The 26,463-nt window shown below is 32.1% G+C and overlaps 1 protein-coding gene across 7 annotated transcripts in view; it reads left to right on the forward strand.

Annotated features, from left to right (window-relative positions):
- The window catches only part of LOC129943153 (myosin-G heavy chain), a 147,854-nt gene extending 126,025 nt beyond the window's left edge, over positions 1–21,829 (forward strand). For 6 of the 7 annotated variants that reach the window (XM_056052412.1, XM_056052416.1, XM_056052411.1 and 3 more), the window contains 6 exons: positions 11,263–12,801; positions 12,871–13,188; positions 13,258–13,435; positions 19,110–19,597; positions 19,660–19,902; positions 19,965–21,829. In XM_056052412.1, coding sequence (XP_055908387.1) covers positions 11,264–12,801; positions 12,871–13,188; positions 13,258–13,435; positions 19,110–19,597; positions 19,660–19,902; positions 19,965–20,325 — 3,126 coding nt within the window. In that variant the 5' untranslated portion in view covers position 11,263 and the 3' untranslated portion in view covers positions 20,326–21,829. Of the gene's footprint in view, positions 1–1,470; positions 1,792–11,262; positions 12,802–12,870; positions 13,189–13,257; positions 13,436–19,109; positions 19,598–19,659; positions 19,903–19,964 lie in introns of those variants that run through there. The other variant, XM_056052410.1, reaches the window with a different exon arrangement.
- The last annotated feature ends 4,634 nt before the right edge of the window (positions 21,830–26,463 follow it).

A 26,463-nucleotide genomic window follows, 5' to 3' on the forward strand; every position in this document is an offset into this window, starting at 1 on the left:
GTTTTTAAGCAGCTGGAGTTGGGGAACAGCACATAATTGGAGGAATTATGGATCACAAGATCTACATCGATATCCTGAAGACGAATTTAAAAGATAGTGCTGCACAAATGGGTCTAGAAAACAACTTTACTTTTTATCAGGATAACGACCCAAATCATAAGGCGAATGCAACCCGAATGTGGCTTCTCTTTAATTGCAATAAGGTTTTGGAAACACCCACAAAATACCCAGACATTGATCCGATAGAGAATTTATGGGACGAACTGGGCCGCATGATCCGCAAATGCACCATTAAGAACAAAAACTACTTTAATGAGAAAATTCTCTATGAATGGACACAAATAACCTCTGAAACAACTGAAAAAATGGCAAGGTCAATGCCAAGACGATTAAAAGCTGCAAATTACTTCCAAAGGTTATGCTGCAAAATATCCAAGCCACATTTTTTGACTGGTTAAAACAGGGTAACTTTTATTTTCTTTAAGCTAAATTAATTGCACCAACAATAGAAATTCTATAAAATATATGAACCATGAACTTACTTAATTTGCACTTCTTTATTACTTTCGTATCTGTCGGTCATTTTGGATGAAGAAAACATTAAAACTTTTTATTGAAGAGGTACGAATATGAAATTGATACACTGTACATATGTTTATTATTGGTGGTGCCAACTTTCAAACAAATATAAACGAAAGATGATGACACTATTTTGTGCCACTTTATGTGCTCCTCTAACCTCTTATCATTTTTTTCAGTAAAAAATTGTTTAATCATCGATCAAAATTGGTATAACGGAGAAGATAAGAAAATAGTTTTATTAATTTTTACAATCTAAACATTTTAAATAATTTAAATATCATTCTAAAATGTTTTATTAATTTTTGCTTAATTCGTTTGCCTGTTTCTTCTTACATTCCCTTCTTTTGGTTTTCAGGGTGCCCTGGTTAATTGCTTTTGTTTTTTCTTTAAGAATTACGTTGATTATGCAAAAGTTTGTTTTTAAATAAAAAATTGACAACTTTCTTTGCTTTTTTTGTGGGCATAAATAAATTTAAAGAACAAATCGAATACATTATGTAAATTGATTTTATTAATTCAAAGATATAGCTACTTCTATCTATCGTCAACAAAAACCAAAGAAATCTGTTAAAATAGCTAAACAAACAACTTAACTAAAACAGCTTTCATTTTGGAGCAAAAATTGATAAAACAAAAATGCGAGTAACAAAACAATACTCAAACTCAACGCATCTAAAAGTTGTAAAAGTCTCTTTTCTCTTAGAATATATCGACAGGCAGCTTTGATTTTAATTCAAGAGCACAACAGTAAAAGAGCTTTTCTTTATTTTCGTTTCGGCATAAGAAATACAAAAGAGAACATCTGTTTATACATACAACAATCTTTAGTAATCAAAAAATATGATTTCGCAGTATTTTTTGGATTCTCACAACGAATAAGTCTTGTGGAGTTTCGTTCAACCTTTCGGTTTTCTTTTATTAAAAACGTTAATAGTGAATTCAAATTGAATTTTGTTCTTAATTTGATTTTAGTTAAATAATTTGTCTTTATTATCACACTTCGAACAATCATTATCAAGTATGTTCTAAAGACCAGCATCGTTTACGGTTGTGTTGCCCTAATACCTTACTAAAATAATTTTATAAAATTATGTATTTGATTAAATAAAAAAAAACAATCGTTAAATAAACAAATGACAGTTTGAAAAAATATGATAATGATATTGGCAGAATTTAAAATAATTCAATTTTGAAATGAATGACATTTATGTAAGTTTGTTCATACCTACTTATTTATTTCTAATCAAACAGTCTATAGATATATGTAAGTAAAGTACCGTTATGTAGGCTAACTTAGAAATTAAAGTACCTAAATATGTATATCTTTGTGTTGAACTAAAACAATCTCATTCCCTTTTGTTTCTATATTTATTATTTTCTTTTAAGTTTGAGACATGCAACATTACTAAGGTAACCATTACTATGGATACAAATACACAACCTATATTCAAGTTTTCTCAAAAATACTCGTACTTCATAAATTTCAAAAGTCACAACCTACCCCATAAAAATACTTAATGTTACCATTTTCAATAATTGTTGTTGGCATTGGCCCTATGTAACGGAATGTAAAGTAAAAGAATGCAGGTGACATTTAAGTTGAAAGAAAAAAAACCCTTTATCGACTGCAGATTTTTTAAAAATATTCATTGATTTAGTCTTTAAGACAATTAAGTTTGAACACGAAAATATTGTTAGAAGTATCAGAAGTCGAAGTTCGGTAAATAATTGTTATTCAAAAATCCTCATTTTACAGTGGTCGGCATAACTATTTTGACAGATGTACATCTCTCGCTCTTGTGATAATAATTTATAACGGTTAAAGTTTAAAGAGAGCAAATCAATAACAAGTTAATTAGTATGTTATAATACTTAAAATAGATCACGTGATGGTCAAACTCAGTCATTTGGATGGCGTTCTGCTGCAAGGCTGCTCTTTTTGTATTTAAAGTGCTATTTTCTGAGTGACAAAACTATTTTAACGGAGGTTCTTCTGTATGCTTGGTAAGTTAAAATATTTTTTTTTACAAATTTAAACTATCTATCAAAAAGTTTAATTCATTAAGGCTCCGATTTGTGCAAAAATGGTTAAAACGGAACAGAACTAAGTATTGAGGTTAGAGCATCTATTGTCGCAGGATTTAAATCTAGCGTGGCTACTAAACAAATATGCAGAGAACTGAATTTATTAAGACAAACCATACACTACCAAATAAACCAACATAAAAGAACGAATTCTGTACAAAATCTAGAACGGAAGGGTAAAAAACGAAAAACTACTCTAAAAGAAGACAGGCACATTTTGAAAGAATTCACCAAAAATCCTGCAGTAACCCCTAAAAGCTTGGAGCTGAAGAATGAAATCCCTCCAAAAAAGTTCCGTTAGTGAAAGAACAATTCGCAGACGTCTCAAAGAATATAATTTTGGGACGTATACCGTAAGAAAGATACCATTTATAACTCCTAAGAACAAATTAAAAAGATTGCAATTCGCAAGGGAATAAGTAAATAAGCCTCTTAGCTTCTGGAACAAAGTTTTATGGCCTGATAAAAGTTCCTTTGAGTTTCATGGATCACCTAAAAAGAAATCTGTTCGAATCGAATGCGTAAAGAAATGTATACAAAGTTTGCTCCAGTCTTGCAGACCATGTCCCAGGAGGTGGATCAGCGATGTTTTGGGGATGCATTTCTGCAAGCACTCCTAGTCCCAATCGATGGCTCCATGAACCAAAGCAAATATTTAGATGTGTTCAATAAGAACGCATTTCCAGCGATGGATTCATTTTAAATTCTTTCATTTTTCAACAAGATAATGCCCCTTGCCACAAAAGCAAAATGATCACCAAGTTTCTAAATGACATTGGGTTGGAAACCCTCAACTGGCCACCCCAAAACCCTGACTTAAATGACATAAAAAATGTATGGGCTTATATAATAGGAAAGAGGAATTCATCATTGAGTCGCAGGATTGATGAGACTATTTTTGAGGTGAAAACTCTTTGGGAAGAAATACCTCAAGAAATGCTCCAGAAACTTGTAGAATCAGTTCCAAGACGACTTTAAAAAGTCATAGATGATAAAGGAAGCTACATTTTCTACTAATTTATCAATAGTTTAGTTTTAAATTTTACAAACTGTGTTTTTTTTTTAAGTTAAAATAAAACTGTCAAAATAATTATGCCATAACAAAAAGAGATTTTTGTTTTTAATCACTAATTAATCTAATTATAATAAAATAACTGTGCCATCAAATTATCCATTTTTTCCCTAACATTCAATTACTATTTCAGTTTTGCCAACAAAAAACTTTTAAATATCAAAATAACAAGACATTAACTCTGTCAAAATAATTATGCCGACCACTGTAAAGGAAAACTTTTGTATTTTTGTTTTAATTTAAGGAGTCGGGTATAGACGACAGTGAAAAACAATATCAGTTATCTTACGACCGACGTCCCCAAAAGTGTTTTCGTTTTGCGAACAGTGACTTCAAAATGTTCACCATTTTTGTACTGAATTTTTATACCTACAAGGCATTGTTGAAGCGTGTAACGTTCTTTTTTTGGGACATGTTTATTTCTCAAATGTCAAAAGATGACATCTTCAAAAGTGACAGCTGTCTAAATATGGAATTATTCAAAATCAAACCTTTTATTGGAAAACCTCTTATTATACAATTTGAAACTCTATCTCTATCTCAAAATCAATATTATTTAAAATATGAGGAAAAGTTCATAATCTTGGATCAACGGAGTCTACAGTCCTATTTTTGGGACATGTTTATTTCTCAAATGTCAAAAAATAACATCTTCAAAAGTGACAGCTGTCTAAATAGGGGATTATTTAAAATTACCTTTTACCATTGGAAAACCTTTTATTATAAAATTTCGAACTTTATCTCTATCTCAAAATTAATACTTTTTAAAATATGAGGAAAAGTTCAAAATTATGTCAATATTAATTGCGGTATCGCAATGAAAATCAATTCCAACAGAGTCTTCAATGCATAATCATCCTTATCTTCCATGCTCCTGTCATTACTGAAATATGCTTCCTAATCTTGGATGCTTAGTAGAAGACTCTAAGCTCTAAGCAGCGATAAAAAAGACCTATAGAGAATTGTTGGTTCCTCATGTCAACAAGGACGGTTCTAAAAACGCTACAATTGTGATCTTTACGCAATCTAACTCGAAATAAAGATTTTGTCTAAAGCACCATTCACATGAGCACGACCAACGAATGAACGAATATTCGTCGATTTTGACATTTCTTTCACATGAGAGTTTTTAATTCGTCGCGAATGAATGAAAACAAGAATTATTTTATTCGTTGCGAGTGTGGATAATGTGGAACGTGAATAAAGTTTAACAGTTGGTATCAACTACAATTTTATTCGTGACGTGGTTTTCTTAAATTTATTAATATATGATACTGAAAAGTTAAAGTATGCATCATAAATCAAATAGAAACTATATAGCTGTCGTTTTTTTAAGAATTTGTGAGGAAATATGTCTTCAAACTTATATAAACTCACAGTTTGTAGTTCATTCGTCGTTCGTTGATGGCGCTCATGTGAATACTGCTTAAATCGCATATTTAAAGAGGAAACGTTTCGTTCAGTACTTTATATGGTAGAAGTCAGTTGTAGAGACTTATGGTGTTTTCCTTGGGCCATTTCAGATTTCTTGCAAAAATTGATTTTTTTTTATGGCGCACCGTGTTACCAAGTGCGGTAGAACTATGAAATTCCCAGATAAACATTTTTTTAAAAATTGTACTAGTACTGGTGCAAAGAGGGATAAATCTGTCGAAAAATCCAGATCTGCAGATTTGATCTTAAATCAATTTATTTTTCCCCGTGGAATGCAAAAACAGGAAATGTGTGCTTTGACAGAAATGGATTAAGAACACATTGATTTATTGTACCCATGGTAAACCCTATTGTTGAAGGAAGCCATGAGCAGGACTGAAGCCATGTTGTCGAATCGATGATAATTTTTGATGATCAATTAAAAAACTGATTTATTAAGTTTCAATTAAATTATTAATCTTTTTCTCAACGAGTAGAAACACAATTGTTTATTTTTTGATGTTTTATAAATTTTTTTAATTCTTTTTTGTCTTCTCAAATGATGATTCGAAAATCATACTTTTAGCAAAACGTGTATGTTTTATCTAAAAAAGAAAATGGTCATCCTATTTTTGTTACCGTTAACCAAAGTATACATTTTTGTATAAATGCTAACACATTTTTTCTTTGGCAAGGTCTTCCTCTTTCAACCATTTATGCTCATCGTTTATTATTATTGCAGTCTTTTATCTTATTTCTCTTTCGGCGCAGTTCGTCCTATACTATCTTTCTGGAGGGTTGTTTGAGCCTTTTATATGTACATTCGTGAAAATGTTAATAAGGGTTGTATTGTGTGTGTGTATGATGATAAACACGAGAAGTTTCTTCTGGTAAAATGTCAAAAGGTAAACAATAAAATCTTCACCATACCTCTTTGCTTTCTGAAAGTCTATAAAATTCTCATTCTCAGAAAACATGAACTCTCTTTCTCTCTTTTTGTTTCTTCACTATGAATATAGCTTTATCCTCGTTCGATTCTTCATTTACTCATATTCGTTTCGTAAAAAGTTGGTTAGGTTCTTATGATTTCTCTAAATATCTGATTAATTCAAAATTTCAAACTCCAATGCCAATAAAGAGATTCTATATTTATTTTGTACTCCTGATTGCTCTCTTGGCTTGGCGTCGGTCGTGTCGGTTGCGTCTCGCTGAGTTACCCATTCGACCTTGAAGAGAAATATTGTGCATTTTTGTTAACTTAAAAATAAAGAAAGAAAAACTGTGTAGGTATTTGTAATGTCTGTTGATTTCGTTTAGTATGAGTGTAATGATATTTTCTCTCCCAATAATTACGTTTTATGCTTATGGCTCACATAGGTAGCTTTTTTTATATTTATTTTAATTTTTAAACAAAAAGAAATAGTTTACTTACTTTTTTTTAATTGTTTTGAATATCTTCATTCAAACAGCTTTTAATGAAAATTTAAACTTGATTGGTTTAAAATGATTTAAACACAATTTTCTTGGATATATTGTCATAACGAATGTGGCTTAGTTACTGTTTACTGATTGAATTTATTTCTCATATTTCACAGCTTCAAAACCTGATTGATTCATTCATACAAGTCGTGGCTTTTGTGCCTCGTGTTTTCGTTTACTAAGATTTAATGATTGATTTTCTATCAAAACTTACTGCCGAGGCCGACACTAAGGCGTATACGTAATATTTTGTTTGTTATTTTAATAAGAACTCAAAACATATATTTGTATGGATGCAAGGTTAGTAATTTTTCAGTTTCTGAGACAAAACTAGATAAAACAAAAAGCAATACATTTTTGATACAAATATTATTTCATTATAAAGTTTAGAGTTTGTTATTACAAGTTAAAACAAAATAAAGGGTAGGTTCAGACAACATAAAGGACATCATTTGCAGTCAACTACGTCCTTTAAGGGGGTCATCGGTCATCCCATGTGACGGCATGTACACTACCTAAAGAAATTGCACGTACAGTAATTAAAATTAATAAGTGGGTTTCCCTTACGCTATGAACTTCCTACAACAAATCTGATCTTATTGACTTTGTGTGATAAAATTATAATGTATAATAGGAAATGCAACCAAATGTTCGAGCTTTGCCTCATGTTTTTTTTTATCGTTAGTAGAATTTTGCCAGGAATGTCAAAAAATGTTCGTAAACTGCTCTCTTCTCTAACAAAATGATATAACGGTGTATGTTGAAGTAAGAAAACTGATTTTTAAACTAAGAAACGACGGAAAAATTATGCTGACATATCGTCAACTATTGGTAAACTACGGTCTACAGCTCAATATGTATTAAAAAATAATAATTTGAAAAATTAAAGCTTTGAAGTTGGCCCAGGAAGAGGTCGAAAAAAAATTCTAGACGCTCATATGGATCACAAAATTGAAAGAATGGTAAAGACTGATCGCAAGTTAAGTGCTCCTAAAATAGCTGCTGACATTCAACCAAATGATGGAATATCGCTTAACCTTCAATCTGTTCGGAACTTTCTGCATTCAAAGGGATATAATAATATTGTTAAGAACACGAGTTACACCGGTGTGAACAACTCAACCTCGAAAAAGTGGGCTCGCACTTCCTCCACGCTTCTGGTTGATTGGCTTATCTAAAACAAAAAAAGTAAACGGCGTTTTAATCTGTGAACCTAAATGTTGGAATGAATGAATTGGGAGACATTTGAAAAAAAAGTCGTGAATTGTGCGTTTTTTTTGCTATAAAAAAATCGAACCTTTTAGAATTTTTGCTATAGTTCATTCCATGCGTTTACATTTGCTGAATCTAACCCATCAAATTTAAAGTCATTCGGTCAAGCTGTTTTTGAGATACGATGGAGGAAAGTTTGAAAAACTCGTTTAAAGTTTCAAGTCCTCTTAACTATGAAAATACTGACTTACCTTTCAATCGGCGATGTCTAATCCATAGAGTATTCCTTCCCTTTTTCTTGAAACTCTTTCAAAGCAGATTGTTTAGCTCTTGAATCAATTCTGGCTTGTTTAATGGCATAGTTTACGCGCTCAGAATAAGGCATCCCATAACGGAATTTCTTTGAAATTACCTTCATTAAAGATTTCATTAATAACTTTGTCAGTAAGTTTATCTGGTCCCTTTTCCACCGATTCCTTTTTTTGTTATATCTTTTTTAACAGCCCGAAGTCGTATCTTTAAAACGACTTCGAATTTTGCAAATTCCCTTTACTACCGTATTCTAGACATATTAAACTACCAATTTATGAAAAATAAAAAAAGGGCATGACCCTCTTAAACGATTATTTTGACCAAGGCAATAATAAAGCTTATCAACTGTCATAAACTTTAAACTCGGAACTTTACTTCACTAATCTTTACCTTCAGTAAATCATGCACAAAACTACAAAAACATAATTTTCTACAAAAAAATCCTTAAGCAAGCTGCAATTCCATGTCGACCTGGGGTGGAATCGACTAAGGTGATAATTGACCATCATGTTTTTGATACTCAAATTTTACTATCATTTTCATTTCGTCTGTGTAAGATGATTCAACTCAATTCCATTCGATTGAACAATTTGAGATTATTATTGTCACAATTCATTGTTGCAATGGTGAAATTTTAAAATGATTCCTATAAAATATCTAAATAAAAGTATCAAATTGGCTGTGTTTAAATAACATTCTTACTTTGCTTGTTTTTTTCGAATGGCGTAAGATTGTTCGGTCACAAGAATGTGTTTTTGTACGCGTCTGGTAGCTCTTTTCAGAAACGAAATATTTGTAGAACGATGACTATCACATATTTGTTGTGACAGTTTTTTAAGTATCAATTTTGACTATCGCCTTACATAGGTCCAATTCGATTATTTTGACTGTCAATTATTATAAAATATTATTTATTCCTTTCCAAAATTGACAAGAAACTCTTTTATCTTAAACATCAAATAGAATTGTGCAGAACATTAATAAATCACAGAGTAATAAAGTTCAGCTTTCAGTTGATTGAAAAAACGTGTTCAACTGTCATTTTGACATAAGTGGAATTGACTTGATAGTAAGGGAGATTTTTTTTTGACTAAATTTCATACTTTACTTAAGGTACTTTCATACATAAGGTACTTTCAAGTACCTTATGTCATCTAAACCTGCCCTATATCATTGAAATTATTTAAATCATTAAATGGCTGCCTCGGAAAGATTCTCACTATGCTATTCTTTTGAGGTAATTGTCAACCACTTTTTCGTATATTGCAGATGGGCCACAATTTCGATCATTTCGTAGATCAAATTAAGAAAATTAACGGTGAGTGGTGAAACGTTCAAATTACGAGAACAGTAAACTTTTCTAACTTTAAAGCCATAATTTGTAGTTTGTTAATATATCGTCCAAGTCATGATTATCGATAAATCATTGGAAGTGCTTGCAACAGCAATATTTTCGACTTTCGTGTTTAACAATGATGCACAGGCCTTACAACATCAGTTACGCTTCAATTCTCTACGAATTTCTTCACAATTTGACTGATAATCAATCGATTACCAGGACCATATGAATGGCACAAAAAGTGACTACGTTTGAATCTATAGAATTTTATTGCACCGAACAGTGAAAAAAAAATCTTTAAATGGTTTTGAAGCAAGTAAGATTATTACACTTGATATTTCAAAAGCATTTGATAGGGTTTGGCGTCAGGCTCTCTTATCGAAAATGCATGCTCTCGGTTTTCACGAATCCCTCCTTCATTGGATTAGGAATTGCCTTTCGGAAAGTTCAATACAAGTTGTATTGGATGGATTCAATTCTGAAAACCACAAAATAAATGCTGGTGTGCCCCAGGGTTCTGTTCTATCTCCAACACTCTTTGTCATTAATATTAATGATCTCCTGTCTGAAACTTCTAATCCAATCGCTTTAAATATTCGTTTTTCAGATTCACATCCCTCTTCTTCAAATGTGGAACTGCAATGACAAAATATGATAAGCTCATTAAATTCCGACCTAAACAGCATTGTACAATGGGGAAAAATAAACCCGTGGAATTTAATGCTTCGAAAACCCAATGCTGTCTTGTATCGTTAAAGCTAGATATACCCCCCTTGCCATTATCCATAGATGGTACTTGCATCTAGGAGACCGAACAGAGATTCGTTCTTTAGTCGTACTATGCGAATGTGGAATGCCTTGCCACACTCTGTCTTTCCCAGCCATTGCAATATTCATGAATTCAAAACCAATTCAAAATCCTTTCCTTGTGCTCACACTGTGTCTACATAATAAGGGTAGTATTATCATCCCCTTGAGTGTGGGCGTATTATAAAAAAATTGAAACATTCAACTAATATTATGCCACTTGAAATAACAGCCGTATTTGACAGGTGTCAAATGCCAGTCCTACCAACTGCAAACTTCAAAATGAACGACCTTATATAACCTTTACCAAAGACACAAAAAGTTATTCTAATCCTGAATGTTTTTATCTTTTTTTTCCAATTATTTACACAGCGTTAATAAATTTGCAAAACATGTTATTAGTGTGGGATTGACTCCTTAGTAGAAACTCCACTGGTAAGGTCCCAACCCTACTATGGAATAGGAGAAAACGTGATAAGAACAAAATAAACTTAGAGAAGGAATGTAAATTGAGAGGCCTCATTTAGTTCTAGAAGGGGACATAATAGATCCCTCAGTTTGCAGTACATTTTCCCTAAACTTAATTTATTCATTCATTAAAAAACGTAAATTTTGAAAAGATTCCAAGACTTTTTTATTTGTAGAGGGAAATTTTCGTATAACATTAGAAAAACGCGTAAATATCTTCTTATTATATAAATAAATAGCTATTTTTTTTTAAATATTTCATATCTACTTATTTTAAGTTTGTTATATTAATTGCGTTTCAATTTTCATAGTAACACTGTGAACCTTAATTCAACATCAAAACCCACACAAAACTATCAATCAAAATCATAGTTTCGAATCTTCTTAGTTTATCTACGTTATGCATACATACTTACATATTTATAAATTAAATAAATTTGATTATCTTTAAAAAACAAATGTTTTATATATTGTTTTTTTTTTACTATTTTAGAATGTCTACAGACAAGCCTCAGGTACGAGAAAACTTAACAAACAGCATTGCAAGCATTAAATATCGTGACAAATCATCAATATCTCCCACAAAAATGGTGCTATCAACAATTCCCCTAGAAGGAGGCCATGTCGTCATCCGACAATCAAATGGTTCCTCGCAATTAACAACTGCAAATATGCAATCTCAACAACAACAGCAACAACAACAACACCACCACCACCAGCAACAACAACAACAGCAGCAACAGCAGCATCATTTAATAAACACGAATCAAACAAATGGTTATTCAACAACCACCACTCAAATGCATCACAGCAGCCCTTCCTCGACTTTAATTACAACAAGTAGCACCAAAAATACCTACATCAGCAACGTTGGAAATAATATTTCTTCCAATGGTAATGCAATGGCAAATACTATTCCAACGCAATCAAAATATGTGTTTTTGCAACAAAACGGAAACGGGCAGTACACAACAAACGAAGTTGTTTTGTTAGCGACTGAACCCGTGGACATGGGAACCACCACCGAACAGGTTATATCTGTGAACGAAGCTGGAACGGCCACCGTTTGCGATGAGGAACTAACTTCGCTGTCATGGTTGCATGATAAAAATCTATTAAAAGGTTTTGTGCCCTGTTCAAAGAACAGCCGAAAAGCAACCGAACAACGCATTCAAGCTCAAAGCAATGGTGGTGGAACACCAGTAACGATTATCAACGCTGGAGGTCAAGTTTCGCCGACAAGTGAATACATAGAGGAATCGCCGGGAATCTCTGAAGAAAATACATCCAACATTGAACATGCAATCAATGAATATTCCTCGCAGCCGCATATTCATTACAGCACTACGACGACCACCACCACCACTAACAATAATAACAACAACAATCATGCTTTGGTAAAAAATCGCAATGGCCATCAAATTTTGTCACCAATTCATACCGCCAACAATGGTGGTAATTACATTAACTCCAGTCAGTCCTCCTCTATCCATGAGCAAGTAAGCGGAAGTTTGGCAGCAATTGGTGCAACAACAACAGTTCATGTTGGTCCCAGTGGAACCACCACTGTGGTTGAGTATAAGACAAATTCAAACTTTGCCCAATCCCGATTGAGCGGCGGAAATGGGGTTAACAGCAGCGGTTCGGGTGGAACTACAATAACTCCCGCCGCTAACAATTATGTGCCTTCTTCTCCCCAAAGGAATATTGTTCTCACGAATGTGGCAAGTCCACATCATCAGCAGCAACAGCATCAACAATTCACTAGTTCCAGCAACAATAGCAATAGTACTCTGTCCACTACCCACCATCCGCACAAAAAGTACCTGCGTGAAAAAATGAACGGTTTCGATCAGAGCGGTGGCGGCGGAACCAACAACAGTGGAGGAGGAAGTTCCAACAAAAACTCTAATGCTAATATACCTTCTCCCTTCAGCTCGAGTTCAAGTACTGGTTCTAGTGCTTCTTCTCCAGCTTCATCAGGTGCAAACTTTGCCATCAACACTGTCAGCCATACATCGTCACAAGGAGTGTAAGTGTTTCGTTTTTTATTTTAATACAAATAAAATATTTAAATATATTTTTTCTTTTTGTTGTTTAGTTCAACTCTATCACCAGAACCACCAAGAGAATACCATACACAAAATGTACACCTGCACAGTGTAATGAAAAGTCCAGCATCATACTCCACAAACAGCTACGAGAATGATTCGCTCAAAGATTTTGAACTTACATCAGTACCTTCGACCAATAATGGTCGGATACCTTCGTCAATAAATGCACATCAACATTCGCAGCAGCAACATCAACCGCTACCCCTCCAGAAATCATCACCTACTCCGCCAAAGCAAAAACATCCAACGAATGTGCCATATGATCCATTGGTGCATACTCACAATAAACCGCCATATAGCTTTAGGTAAGTTAATCTAATCGTGATCTTACTATGTAAAAATGATCTCAACTTTTTCATTATAACTTTCAATAGTTCCTTAATCTTCATGGCAATTGAAGGCTCGACAGAAAAAGCTTTGCCAGTAAAAGAAATATACGCATGGATTGTCCAGCATTTCCCGTACTTTAAAACAGCTCCCACCGGATGGAAGAACAGCGTGCGACATAATCTTTCGTTAAATAAGAGTTTTGTGAAAGTTGAAAAGGCACCGGTAAGTTAATGAGAAATTATTTGACATGTTTATTGTATTGGATTGGATTTTGTCTTTAAGCAATATTTTGATTGGTGATCAAAGATTCTGAAACATTTAAAGACTGAAGACTTAGGTTAACTAGAAGTCTTTATACCATTATTGCAAAGAGAGAAAAATACACAGTCTAATCTAGTTAGTTATTTAAAAAGACTTTATTAATCAATTATTGTTATAAGTAATTTAGTGCATTTGAATCAGTACAATATCTTTGGCCTCTCAGTTCAATTTTGTATTAAATAATAGTTGCTTATGTAACTGAGTCTTTTTTGGATGAACCAGTGAAGCTAGTAGCCATGGGGTGAACGAGTATATGGTTAAAATTGAATAGAAGTTTTGTCCCCTTAAATCAAGTTTCATTCTAATGCACTTAGCAAATCACATGAATGGGAATATTTGTGCGTATACTGTCCTCAAGTAAGGCAACAATGTTGGAAAGCTTAGTTCAAAAGAATCTTTATTGATTATGAACATTTAACTGTTAGCCACAGAAAGTATATTACAAAAAGCGTTCTTAGCTTAATTATTTTTCCTAGTTTTTGGTCGCCTAATATAGCCAATTTCCATTGTTTACGACACACAATAAAGTCGTACGTTTGTACACTTCGTAATACCTAATCATTATCATAGGCACTAGGTAGACCATGTCCCATTATTCATTACTTAATTCAAAAGACATGTAGGAGTACTTCAAAATTAAATACTTACTTACTTAAGGTGGCGCTAGAGACCTGCGTGAACTAGGGCTTCCACAGCTCGGTCCCTAGCTAGATATCTTCAATTTGCGCACTCCGCCAAGTTGGGGGAGATCGATTTCCACTTGTGCTCGTCACCTTATTCGCCGTCTTCCTCTGCTGTGCCGTCCTGTAGGCGTGGATTCGAATACTAAGCAAAGTTTATAAATCGACATTTATATAAGTTTCTGGACATTTATAAATAAAATATATTAAATAAATTGCAACTTGTACAAATCGGTTCACTCTGACCATATAGCGTAGATAGATAGATATGTTATTTAGCAAAATAGTTTTAAAGGAAAAGTAACTGCACATTTAGTACCCGTGGCATGATGGTTAGTGCATTGGACTGTCATGCAAGGGGTCTTGGGTTCAATCCCTGGCTGTGCCACCTTAATTTAAAAAACAAATTCGCGGGTACTTGTCATGAAAAAGTGCTTCCTCAAACTAGCCGTTCGGATTCGGCCTAAAATTGTAGGTTCCTTCCATTCCTGACAACAGTACTCGCACACAGAAATGGTTGAGAGTTGTAAGTCACTAGGCCCTGGTTCATAACGGACTGTTGCGCCACCCCATTCGATTTTTTTTTTGAACTGCACATTTTACAAGTCAGTGATATGACTACTTTTTTCTACATCTGAAACATTTTAGTAATACTATAAAGATAAATAATATTCTATTTAGAGAAAAATGCATTTAAAAACTTCAAGTTTAATACTATATAGCTTAAATGTGGGAAGCTGGATTGTATGTATGATGCAGATACAAGCAGTTAAGCAAACATTCACATGGTTGACGTCAAAATACCACCAATAAACATCACACTTACGAGGTGTGTTCAAAAAGTACTCGGAATTTTCGTTTTCAAAAAAAATTTATTTATTCGTTTAAATCAATGCAGTCCTCTTCAAAGTAGTCCCCAAAAATATAATAAACTTAACGTTTTTTCAAATCTTCGAAGAACTCTTGATATTCACTTTTTTATATATCCTTGAGCATTCTCAGTGATTCGGCCTTTATTTCTTTAATCGAAGAAAAACGCCGTCCTTTCATGGGTTTTTTCAACTTTGGAAGCAGGAAAAACTCACACAGAGCCATATCTGGTGAATATGGATGTTGGGGCATAACTACGGTATTGTTTTTGGCCAACAAATTTCTAACAAGCAACGACGAGTGAGCAGATGCGTTATCGTGGTGCAAAAGCCATGAATTGTTTTTCCATAAATCAGAGCGTTTTTTTTTCGGATTGCTTCATGCAAACGTCGCATAATTTCAAGGTAATACTCCTTATTGATCATACGACCTTGTGGTATGAACTCTTGATGCACTATTCCATTATAATCGAAGAAAACAGTAAACAAAACTTTCACATTTGATCAAACTTGACGTGCTTTTTTCGGTCTTGGTGACGTTGGAGGCTTTCAGGTGGACGATTGTGCTTTGGTTTTGACATCATAACCGTACAACCATGTTTCATCACCAGTTATGACCCTTTCAAGCAAACTTGGATCGTTGTTGACGTCATTTAACAGCTCCTAAGCGATGTTCATCCAATTGTTTTTTTTTTTGGTCAAAACTCAGTAAAAAGGCAAAAATCACCGAGCTCATAAAAACAGACGAAGTAGACAGTGAATATAGCTGAGAATTGCATCATACTTTAGGGGCATGTATACTAACACTATAAAAAATATGTTTACCTTAGGACTCTCCAGAACCACAAAATTTAAAAATTCCGGGTATATTTTGAAGAGTATGTATCTAGCTATATTTTAAGTAATGGATTTTTGAATTATAAGAATGCTGGCAACCTTCTGCATTGTTTAAAAAAAATATTATAAATATTATTCTTAATTCTCTTCTTATTAAGCTCTGTTGTAAAGCTCCAAACAAAACAGTTATGTTTAAGAACAGGATGCAAAATACGGCAGTATAAAGTTTTTTCTGTATACGGGTTCTTAAACTCGAATGAGTTTCGTTTGATGAATCGGAGTAAGGAATTTGCTTTGAATACAACGAAATTGATTTTTAAATTTCAAATCAAATATAACACTTAAGTCTTTAGGGCATTCAACAACTTGTAAAGAAAATTATTAAATGAATAGTTTGAAGTAATATTTAATAAAGTTTTATTACAGCCCATTCAAACAAACTTGTCAACATTTAACAACAAATTATTTGACATACACCAATCGAAAAAAAATAAGAATAAGAATTTTTATGAACATTCGAAATCGAACATCATAAGAATCGCAATGGACAATGATTATATGACACTGCTAACGCTTTTAAACTTTTCAAAGGCTTTTGACACTGTTAGTCATCCAATTTTGTGTAAAAAGCTGCGTAGAAGTTTTGATTTTTTCTCAGCACCATTTAATTACCCATACAGATGTTAAGCTCTCTTCAAAAAACAATCTTTTTATTTCCTGCGAAATATGACGACATATATCAATGAAATGATGGACTTTGTTAGTTCTCTTCTATTGCATAGATGGCATATTTCCGGCTATGTGGAATAAAGTTTAAATTCAATAGTTTAACTCTTGCTCTGAGGATAAGACTTATTTTTTCGGCAGAGAAATTTAAGTTGAAATATCCTACATTTTGTCTGCAATCGATGGTTGATGTTTCGATAAATTGTTCTGGCTATGGTCGTTGAAGCTTTGGTAAGATGCTGGTAAAAAATATTTTCATTCATTTTCGCAATGAGAAGTGAAAATTGATCAAACCACTCTGAAATGTTGTTTTCTGAAATCGAGAATGTGCAGTTGTATGTATTAGCCAGTTTTTTCCACTCTTTCAAAGGTGATGCATTCGATCGTAGTGCTTTAGTCATTATTTGTTTATGTAGATTTGAATTATTTCACATTTTAATACAGTAAACTGCATTTTGTTTTAGACTTTTTATAAAAATTGGCGGTAGTCCTGACTCTACGTAGATAGCATACGTTGGAGTTGACATATGTAGGTAATTTGAAGATTCGCTTGAAAAAGTTTCTTTGAATTATCTTAATCTCTTCGAATTGAGTAAAACCAAATGCCTGACTACCAAATAGCATACATGAATTGATGGTTGCATTGAATACTTTGAACTTCGTGGCATTGCATTTATCTTTTGCATGTTTTGGGAAGTAATTTTAATAAAACACCTAGATATTTAAATTCATTTGCAGTTTGAGGCGCTCATTTCCAATCTTTCAAACTTCCTCTGCTCATTCGTTTTTCAAAAATCATAACCTTTGTTTTTTGTATTTTGATAGAAAGATTCCACGTGTTGCAGTACGCCACTAGTTTGTTTATTTGATGCGACGGGATTTTCAGCTATAAGTACCAGGTCATCAGCATACATAAGTACTTTGATTAGATTCCCCGCATACACAACACTTTCAGGCTCAAGATGCATCCTTGAGGTACACCTGAAGAAGTTGCAAACCACTTAGATATCTTCAATCCATCCCATACAGCAGCTGAATATGTCGAGAGAAAATTCTAGTATAACAGTAGGAATTTTCTTGACATACCCATTTTCGAGAGTTTGTAAAATTAAGCTTGTCTGTTCATAGTGTCAAAAGCTGCTTTAAAGTCGACAAAACTTACGTAAAGTTAACTGTTTTTTTCGAGATAATTTCTTACGATACTTGTCAATGCATAAATCTAATCAACAGTTGAAAAACCTTTACGAAAGCCAGCTTGGAAGGCGCTTAATTTTTGTGTGTGTTTCGATCCACCTACCTAACCTATAATAAAGTATCGCGGTGAAAACTTTTCAAAAGGAATTTAAAATGGAGATTCCTCTATAATTTTCGTCAAGATTTGGGTCGCCCGTTTTGTAAATAACATTTATAACAGCTTTCGTAAAATTCGGGGGTACATTACTGTTCTCATATAGTGACTTGTAAAGGTCGAGGATATATTCTCTTAATTCTCTACTACTGTATTTGAAAAATTCATTGGTGTTATATGAGCATCGATTTCGTCATCTTCAGTATTTGGAAGACCGAAGCTCTAACTGTTAAGACTCCCTTCGGCCAGCAATAGAGTTTTAAAATGAGCAGCTAGAGTTTCAGCGTCAAGAGTTTTTCTTCGTACTTTTTTTCCCATCGGTTACTTCTTTTACAATCTTCCAAAATTCTTTTGAATGATTGCTATGACACAATTTATTTGCTAGGTTCTTGTAGTAGAGAGTTTTCTTCATTGTACATAGTGATTTGTACTCCTTGTTTGTTCGTATATAGAGGTTTTTGAAAAGTAGCATATTTGAAGTCCTGAATAATTTTAGGTATTTGAACTGTTGCATTAGATTTTTGTGATAATCCTTGTCACAAAGTGGTGGCATAGTGGCATAGATGAGTAAATAACTTCCATTATGCTTTTTTCCCTCTCATCCGGACAGATGCTTGAGATTACTTTCGTGATTCGATTTTTATATAAGTTTATCTTTTCTTTAAGTGCCTCAAACAAATTTTCTTTTTTAGAAAACATAATTTAACATGAACTTATGTCATATTCATGTAATTCGTTTGTTTTATTTATCTGCAAACGGGTATTAGTCTTGTTATGGTAACTCAAAGCACAGATAAACTATGATGTTTTAAGATCTGAATGACATTAAAATTTTATTTTTACGGAACATGTTATTAGCTTCTTACAAAGTTGAGCAACCGGCCCAATTAGATTAGCTGAACCTTTTTCTTATGCTACATTTACCCCTTTCAATCATTTTGGTAAATCGCTGTCTGCCAATATTTCCAAAGGACTTTTTAATTTATATAAGAATAAGCACGTAAGTTTATGCTAGCAAAAATAGGAGATATTTTCTTGATAATTTTTACATTGGAATTTGAGAATTTGTCTGCATTGTATTTTAATCTAACTAAATATCAATTTTTTTATTATAGAACATGGGTAAAGGTTCTTTGTGGCGTGTAGAACAGCAACAAAGGCAAAATCTTATTCAAGCACTTTCACGTTCACCGTTCTTCCCAAATTCAGCAGTCGATAAGATCTCTTTGAAGAGTCCAACAGGCAGTACAAATGGTATTGTCATGCCTAACAGTCCAGCTGTTTCAACTGAATCAGACGGTAGTCCACCGATGACACCTGGAAAATGTAATTTAGATGCACGACTCTTTCCAAATCTATCCAAAGCCATTAAACTAATGGAAACTAATGACCAAGATGATGATAGTCCGTCCGATTATAGTACGATCAAAGCGGGCAATGGTTACTATACGAACGGAAATTCAACTCCAAATGGAAGTTTTGAAAATATTGAACTTATGGCTAGAGATTGCGGTACCGATAGCATAGATGATGTTAACGCTGCAACAGCTATGCTGGCGTTAAAACATGGACCAAAAGTTTTTAATGAAACATTTCAAAATGGGTAATTTAAAATAATCTTAATAATTGTAAAAAAAATTATAAAAATGATCCTTGAATTTATAGTTCTCCAGTAATTACATCATCACCAAGTGAGGATCACACATATTCAGCTGGTGGTGGTGGCGTCAGTAGTACAAGTAATACTAATGGCACCACTGCCAATAACAATACTAACTCAAGTTTCAATGGGAGCATGATAGCAAATGGAAGTGGCGATAAACCTGCCGTTCCCACAAATGGTTTTTCTCCTGATAATCAAAGTAACTGTGCCTCATCAGATGCAGCATACGAAAGTAGCGAAGAAAGGTAATTTTTAGTTACCGCGTTTTATTTAGAATATCTATAAAAAATTTGTTTACATTGTATAGTCACAATATATCTCCGGAAGAACTTGAAGACCAACAACGACACCGTGATGGTGTCTACGCCCTACTCTCATTATCGTCGCATGTTGACATGTCACCCATCAAACGTCCATCATCAACAACCGTCGAAGAGGAGCACATATCTTCATATATGGAAAACATACCACATCTCAATGGGAAGGGTCTTCTCGTAAACGGCTGTGGCGCCTTAGTAGTTAACGGCAGTGGCAGCGGAGTTCTCGACGAAGGCTATAACACTCAAAGTTACTACAGTCACATGGCATCGCCATCACCTCCAAAGAAACAAAAACCCCTGCGAAATATTCGGGCTAAAATTAAACGCAAGACCACGTTGATACGATGAACGGTTTCAAGTTCGGTCGGCCAGTACAAAGCTGCTGACTGTCGCTAAATTGTCTTCGCAGTAGTAGGCTTATATTGTAAGGTTTCTAAAACGGTAAAATAGGTTCTTTTATATAAATGTAAATCTAAGCCACATATTGTATATTGTGCCTCAAAAACCCCTTAAAAATTTAGCCCTTCCGTTTCTTTTTTATTTTTGTTACAAATTTTCATGGGACAGTTTTTGTGTTGTGTTTGTTTGATATGTTATGCATTGTTGTAAAGTTGCGTTTGAATTTGATAGAAAAAGTTATTGTTATAAATATCATAAGTATCGTAAGATACAAGTGCTTTAGAATATAATTGTTGTTTGATGAATTGGATTTTGCTTGGGAATTAAAAAAAGAAAAAAAAACAAAAGTAAATGAGAGAGAAGGTCGATTGGAATTAAATGAGAGCAAATTGAAATCTAACCCAACTATTGTACCTTAACTTTTATGATATCTTTGTTGTTGAAAAAGGGCAACCCTCTTGTTGTTCTTTTAGTACACTAACAAATATCCAAACTTAAAAAAAAAAAACAAAACGTATCTTCCTTCTTTCCTAAGAGATTTATTCCGTTTTTTTACAAAAGAAAAATATAAAACAAAATCACAAAAATAAATAATAACGTGAAAGAAAAAGAGAAGAAAACCAAACAAAAAGTGCCTACAAACTCTTAGAATTTTTTTTTTTTTCAAAAATAATAATTATTTTTATCTTTCCTTTAATTTGATGACTGATTGTTAAAGAAATATTAAATAAATTTATATAAACAAATAAAATAAAATAAAAGAAAAATATCGCTATGATAAATTTGTGCAATAATAATTAAATTGAGAACAAACATTTTGTTCCTCCTACCAGTCACAAGATCCACAAAATATTTGTGTATTCTAAGTTTTACTTCAATTTTTAATTTTAATAATGATAACCATCTATTTTTATTTTTATATATATTTAAGATAATATATATAATATATTTTTTATGATTATGCTATCAGAAATGCATTAGAAATACATTATATACATACATATAGTTATAATAGTAAATTACTTTACATGGACTGTAAACGAAACGTTGTTTTAAACTATTATTTTTCGCAAAACATAAAGCCTATAAATATTCTGAATCATATTAAGAATGTATTGTATACAAACAAACAAAAATAGAATGAAGCTATAAAAACATACATATTTTAGACGAAAAACATGCATATTAAATTACATACATAAATAAATTAATTAATACTCGTTGCAAACGACAAATGAATTGCTTACAAATATTCAAAATTTCATTTCCAGTGTCAAATCGTATATTAACAAAGTACATACATACATATATCAAAAAAGCTAACTATAACAAAATTTAACAAAATTAAAAATAGTCGAAAAATGTTACCACAAAAAAGCAATGAAAGAAGTCTGACTTAAAAAAAAAAGCATCATATGATATGAATTTTGTTCTTTAAAAAACAAAAAATAAATCTGCTTTTAGAGCTTCATTAATTTTAAAATCGCTATGAATGTTATTTTATAAAAAAAGAAAACAACTCTACAAGAGGAAATAGAAAGAAAAAAAAACAAAAATTAAAATCCCTACTTTACTATTTATAGAAAAAAGCAGCATAAAATAAATAAAATTAAATTATGTTTTGTTAATTTAAATTTAAATTTTAGTCTTCAAATGCGTCTTCGCTTTGTTTATAGAAAAAGAAAATAAAAAAAAAAAAACAAAAAATAGTGGAATAAAGTAGATTTAGTTTCATATCTAGAAAAAAGAAAAACAATATTATATTATACATATATATATATATATTATAAAGAATAAATAATAATCAAAAATAACTTGTTTTTTTTATTAGTATTAGCAAATGAGAAAAAATTTATTACAAAGAAAAATAAAGAAATAGTTTACTAAAGAAACTAGGTTTAAATTATATACATATTATTATATAAATGTGTACACAGATATAAATTACTTTATTTTTAAAAAACTTAAACAAAATAAATGTATTGTTGACAAAACGCATTAAAACTTAACGAAAAAAAACATGCAAAAAAACAAAAAAAAACAAAAACTAAAAATTGAACACTAAAATAATAAATTAGTTGAAATGAAACAATATTACAAAGTGAATTGATTAATTAAAATTATTTAATTTTCTTTTTATTTTTTAATTTAAATATTATGGGTTAGTTAATTTTATTAAAAGAATCAAATAAATTCTAAAAGCAAAAATCATCTTTGTTATGAAAATATGTGATTTAATTAATTTTGTCTTAATCATTAAATAAGTTTTGGTAGGAATTGTTTTTGGATCAAGAAGCTTGTGCTGTAAACAAATGGGTTATTCGGATTTTGACGACTCGCGCTGTTTCGCCGCTTTAGTTTATTTGTAATAATTTTTAAGTTTAATCTGTAAAAATGTATCTCCTTGTCTTTCTATCTGAATCAGTTGCTGTACGACAACTGAAACCGTTTGAAGCAATTGAATAACCCCATATATGAGCCAAACCGTATTTTTGTCGATATTTTCTAGTTTTCAACAAATTCTGGGGGGATATTATGAAAAACGATAATCGTTTTTAATACGGAGTATTTGTGAAGTTGCAATTACGAAAAACGATTGAAGAAGCGCGTATTTGTAAATTGCGTTGCGATTACGAGAAACGAGAATCGTAAAAAAACGATACTCGTATTTTTATTTACAAGTGCCTTCAAGCACTCGTCCAGCTTTTGTTTTGGCGGGTGTTACTGTCAAGTGTCAAACATTTTTTTTTTTTTTAAATACAGCATGAACAAAAGGATTTTCATTTACTTACGTGGAACTTGAAAGGCTCATTGGGTCGAAAGAATCTCTTAAGAGTGCCCTTGTTACACGCTTTTCTCCTTCTGATTCAGATCTTCGCTTTCAAGAAAGTAATCGCAATGAAGAACATTTTACCGAACCGAATTCAAATCAAATTTAACTTAAAACTTTTCCAACATTCACATTTTGACATTTGTAAATAGGTGTGAAGTTAGTTCCGTTTAAAAAAATACCATTTTTCATTTTTGGCTGTCAACGTTTTCTTGATTTCATTTTCGTTTCTCATGTTCGCTCTACGCCATGAGTTTCGTTTTTCTGGGTTTCGTTTTTTCTGCCGTTCGTTTCGTATTTATAATAAGGGCCCAGATTCAAAGTAAGTACCTTATCCTACATAAACATGATGTACTCACATCAAAGTATCATTTCTTGCGCAAATCATTCTATTAAGTTGATTTCCAGATTCGCAATGTACTTTAGCGAAGATGGCAGCCACATAATAAATCAAGCACCAACTAAACAAGAACACCATCATTATAATAATAGAAAAAGCTTTTTTAGCTTGAATATTTTTTGTTTGTTACTAGTATTACCTGGTTGGTTCAATTGTGTCTTCATACAATTTAAATTTAAGATTTGTGATCACAAAATGCGGATCAGGTATGAAGATGCCAGGCATGCTGGAGCTGGTCATGATTGCTTTATATGTCATTCGAGTGAGCTTCGGGGGATCTTACAAACTAATTTCGAGAGTGGAGATAGAAATACATCGCTACTAGGTATACAGAAAAATAAAAAATACTTTGATTACACCGTTCAGATCCGCCCAAGAAGGAAGCATTCAAAGCGACTCTAATATGTGGCATTCGAAATCAAGAAATATAATCGAAAGAACGATTGATGTTCTAAAGAATCGCTTCAGATACCTGCTCGGTCCAAGACTATTGCCATTACACCATTAATCGACCCAAATTGTGAATATGTCCGGATTCTGATACCAACCATGATAATCTCGTTGAAAACAAACAGAAAGCCATTAACATAAGAAACCAATTAATTCAAGAATGAAAAAGGTTTTGATAACATACAAAAAAAAATTGCTAGTTTAGGTGGCAATCCAATTCCACTAATGTTTTTGATGGCTTTAGTTTGAATCCGACATCGAAACCAATCTATCATGTCAGGTTTTTGGAGATACAAGATGATCATCCAAATATATACACCCTAACTTCATAATACTCTCTACAAAAATTAAGTATCTTGTAAGTTTTAAGTCTTAACTTTAAAATAAAATTGAAGCATTTATGTTTTAGTTCTGTTCTTAACAGAAAACTGTATAAAAGCAATTTTTGGCCTTATTACGAAATCGTAGTCAAGTTTTTGGAATATATTGAAATATATATGTTTAAATAAATGTTGATAGCTAATACTTCTGAGTTTAAACCCGAGTTAGCACTAAAAGTTAACGAAATATTCCAAAACATAAGGGAATTAGATTCAAGGTTTTTAAAAACTTGCGATATAGTCAAATGAAGACCCACAAGTCATCTCATATCTAATAAGAAATTACGAAAAATAACAGCCCTATTATGGCTATCAACTATCATGTATTTGATAACTGATAACTTCTTTCAATTTATTGATAACTTTTTATTATGAGTATGATAATTTTTCACCCATTGTGAATACTTTTCAATATACGATTGTGAACAGTTTTTGTTTGGTGTTTGACGTTTGTCATTTGTGTTGAGTTCTTGTGCTTTGATCTATAAATAATTTCGGTGGAATAATGTAAGTTGTTTTCATTAAATACATTTCTCTTTTTTCTTAATAATATTTTGTATAAATAGGAGTAGAATGTTTATTTTATAATTGTTTATTTTTGCTTGCATGATAAACCTTCGTTCCTCACTACAATAACCTTCACGCAATAATTCTAGTGAAGACATTTCGCTCTTCAATTGGTATATTCAATAAAAACTACTTTTATAAATCGTATTTAAATTACAATTCTTTACCATTTACGAATATTTGATACATTTGTCAACGAAGATTTTGTAGCTGATAGAATATTTGATGGGTATCAATATGTTTGATAGCCGTAATACCGAGTATACAAATCAATAAAGCTATTCGCAATAGATCTTTTAATTCACTATTTATCAAAAATATTGATAATTGATCACCATAATACCGATTCATTAATTTTGTTAATAGTTATCAACTACTATCAAATATCGTGTTGATATTTGATAATCATAATAGGTCTGTTTATCTAGAAGAAAAAGATGTGTACTTTGCAGAATCAACATACAATTTGTTGTTAAGGGATATGTTGTGTTTTAACTTAGCCTTAAAAACCCTTTATGATTGCATTTTTCATTAATTATTTAAATGGCATATTTAAAAAACCTGATGCAATAAAAACATTTAAAGGCCAGATTCCAATTTCGGGTATCTACTTTTTTGAAAAATGATGCAGAATTTCGTGAAAAAAAGACATTTTCCTCAAATAATAATAACTTGGTTGAAAGTTGTTGCCTTGTAAGGCTCAATTACCAAAACTGACTATCTTTCGGAACTACTCGTATATCAAAATGTATTTTATCGAATTCTAAAAGATGACTATTTTACTCAATTAAAGGGGTTGCAATCTCTTAAAGATGAATTCTTTTATCAAAAGTTTAATATTTGATAAAATAAATTTTTTGATGTGATAGAAAAATTCTTAGATTTTGGTTATTGATTCTTAAAATACGGTTGCGTTTCGGAATTCGCAAGCAAGAATAAATATGAAGAAATACTAATTGTTGATAGTAAATGACGTCTGAATTATTGCTTTGTGCATCTTATTTACCGTTTTTGTGCCCAATCGAAACTTCTAAAGTAAGAGGTGGGGTAGTATATTACTCGGAACATTTATGTATAATGTCGGGTAGATACTATCAAGAAATTTAAACTAGAATTGCAGGTCTTGAATTATGAGGGCCTGATTATGAGGTTCGTGGCGAATCGTTTTGCTAGCAAGTTTGCCATTTTTTAATTATTGCTTTTCCTTTTGCCTTCTTCGTTTTGAATTCAACCAATTAACGAATTCGAAGGCGAATTTGAAACTTCATAATGTTGGCGAGCTGAAATCCGATAGCGCGGATTCACAGGCGAAAGAGTGTTTTTTACTATTCACTGTTCAATTTCGTGGATCCTTTTTCAATTGTGATTTAATAAAAATGGAAGCTAGATTTATAAAATTTTCTTACAATTTATTCACAATCCACAATAAAATATAAAATTTTAACATTCATTCAAGGAAC

Source organism: Eupeodes corollae, chromosome 1 (genome assembly GCF_945859685.1).
Source record: "Eupeodes corollae chromosome 1, idEupCoro1.1, whole genome shotgun sequence".
Lineage (NCBI taxonomy): Eukaryota > Metazoa > Arthropoda > Insecta > Diptera > Syrphidae > Eupeodes > Eupeodes corollae.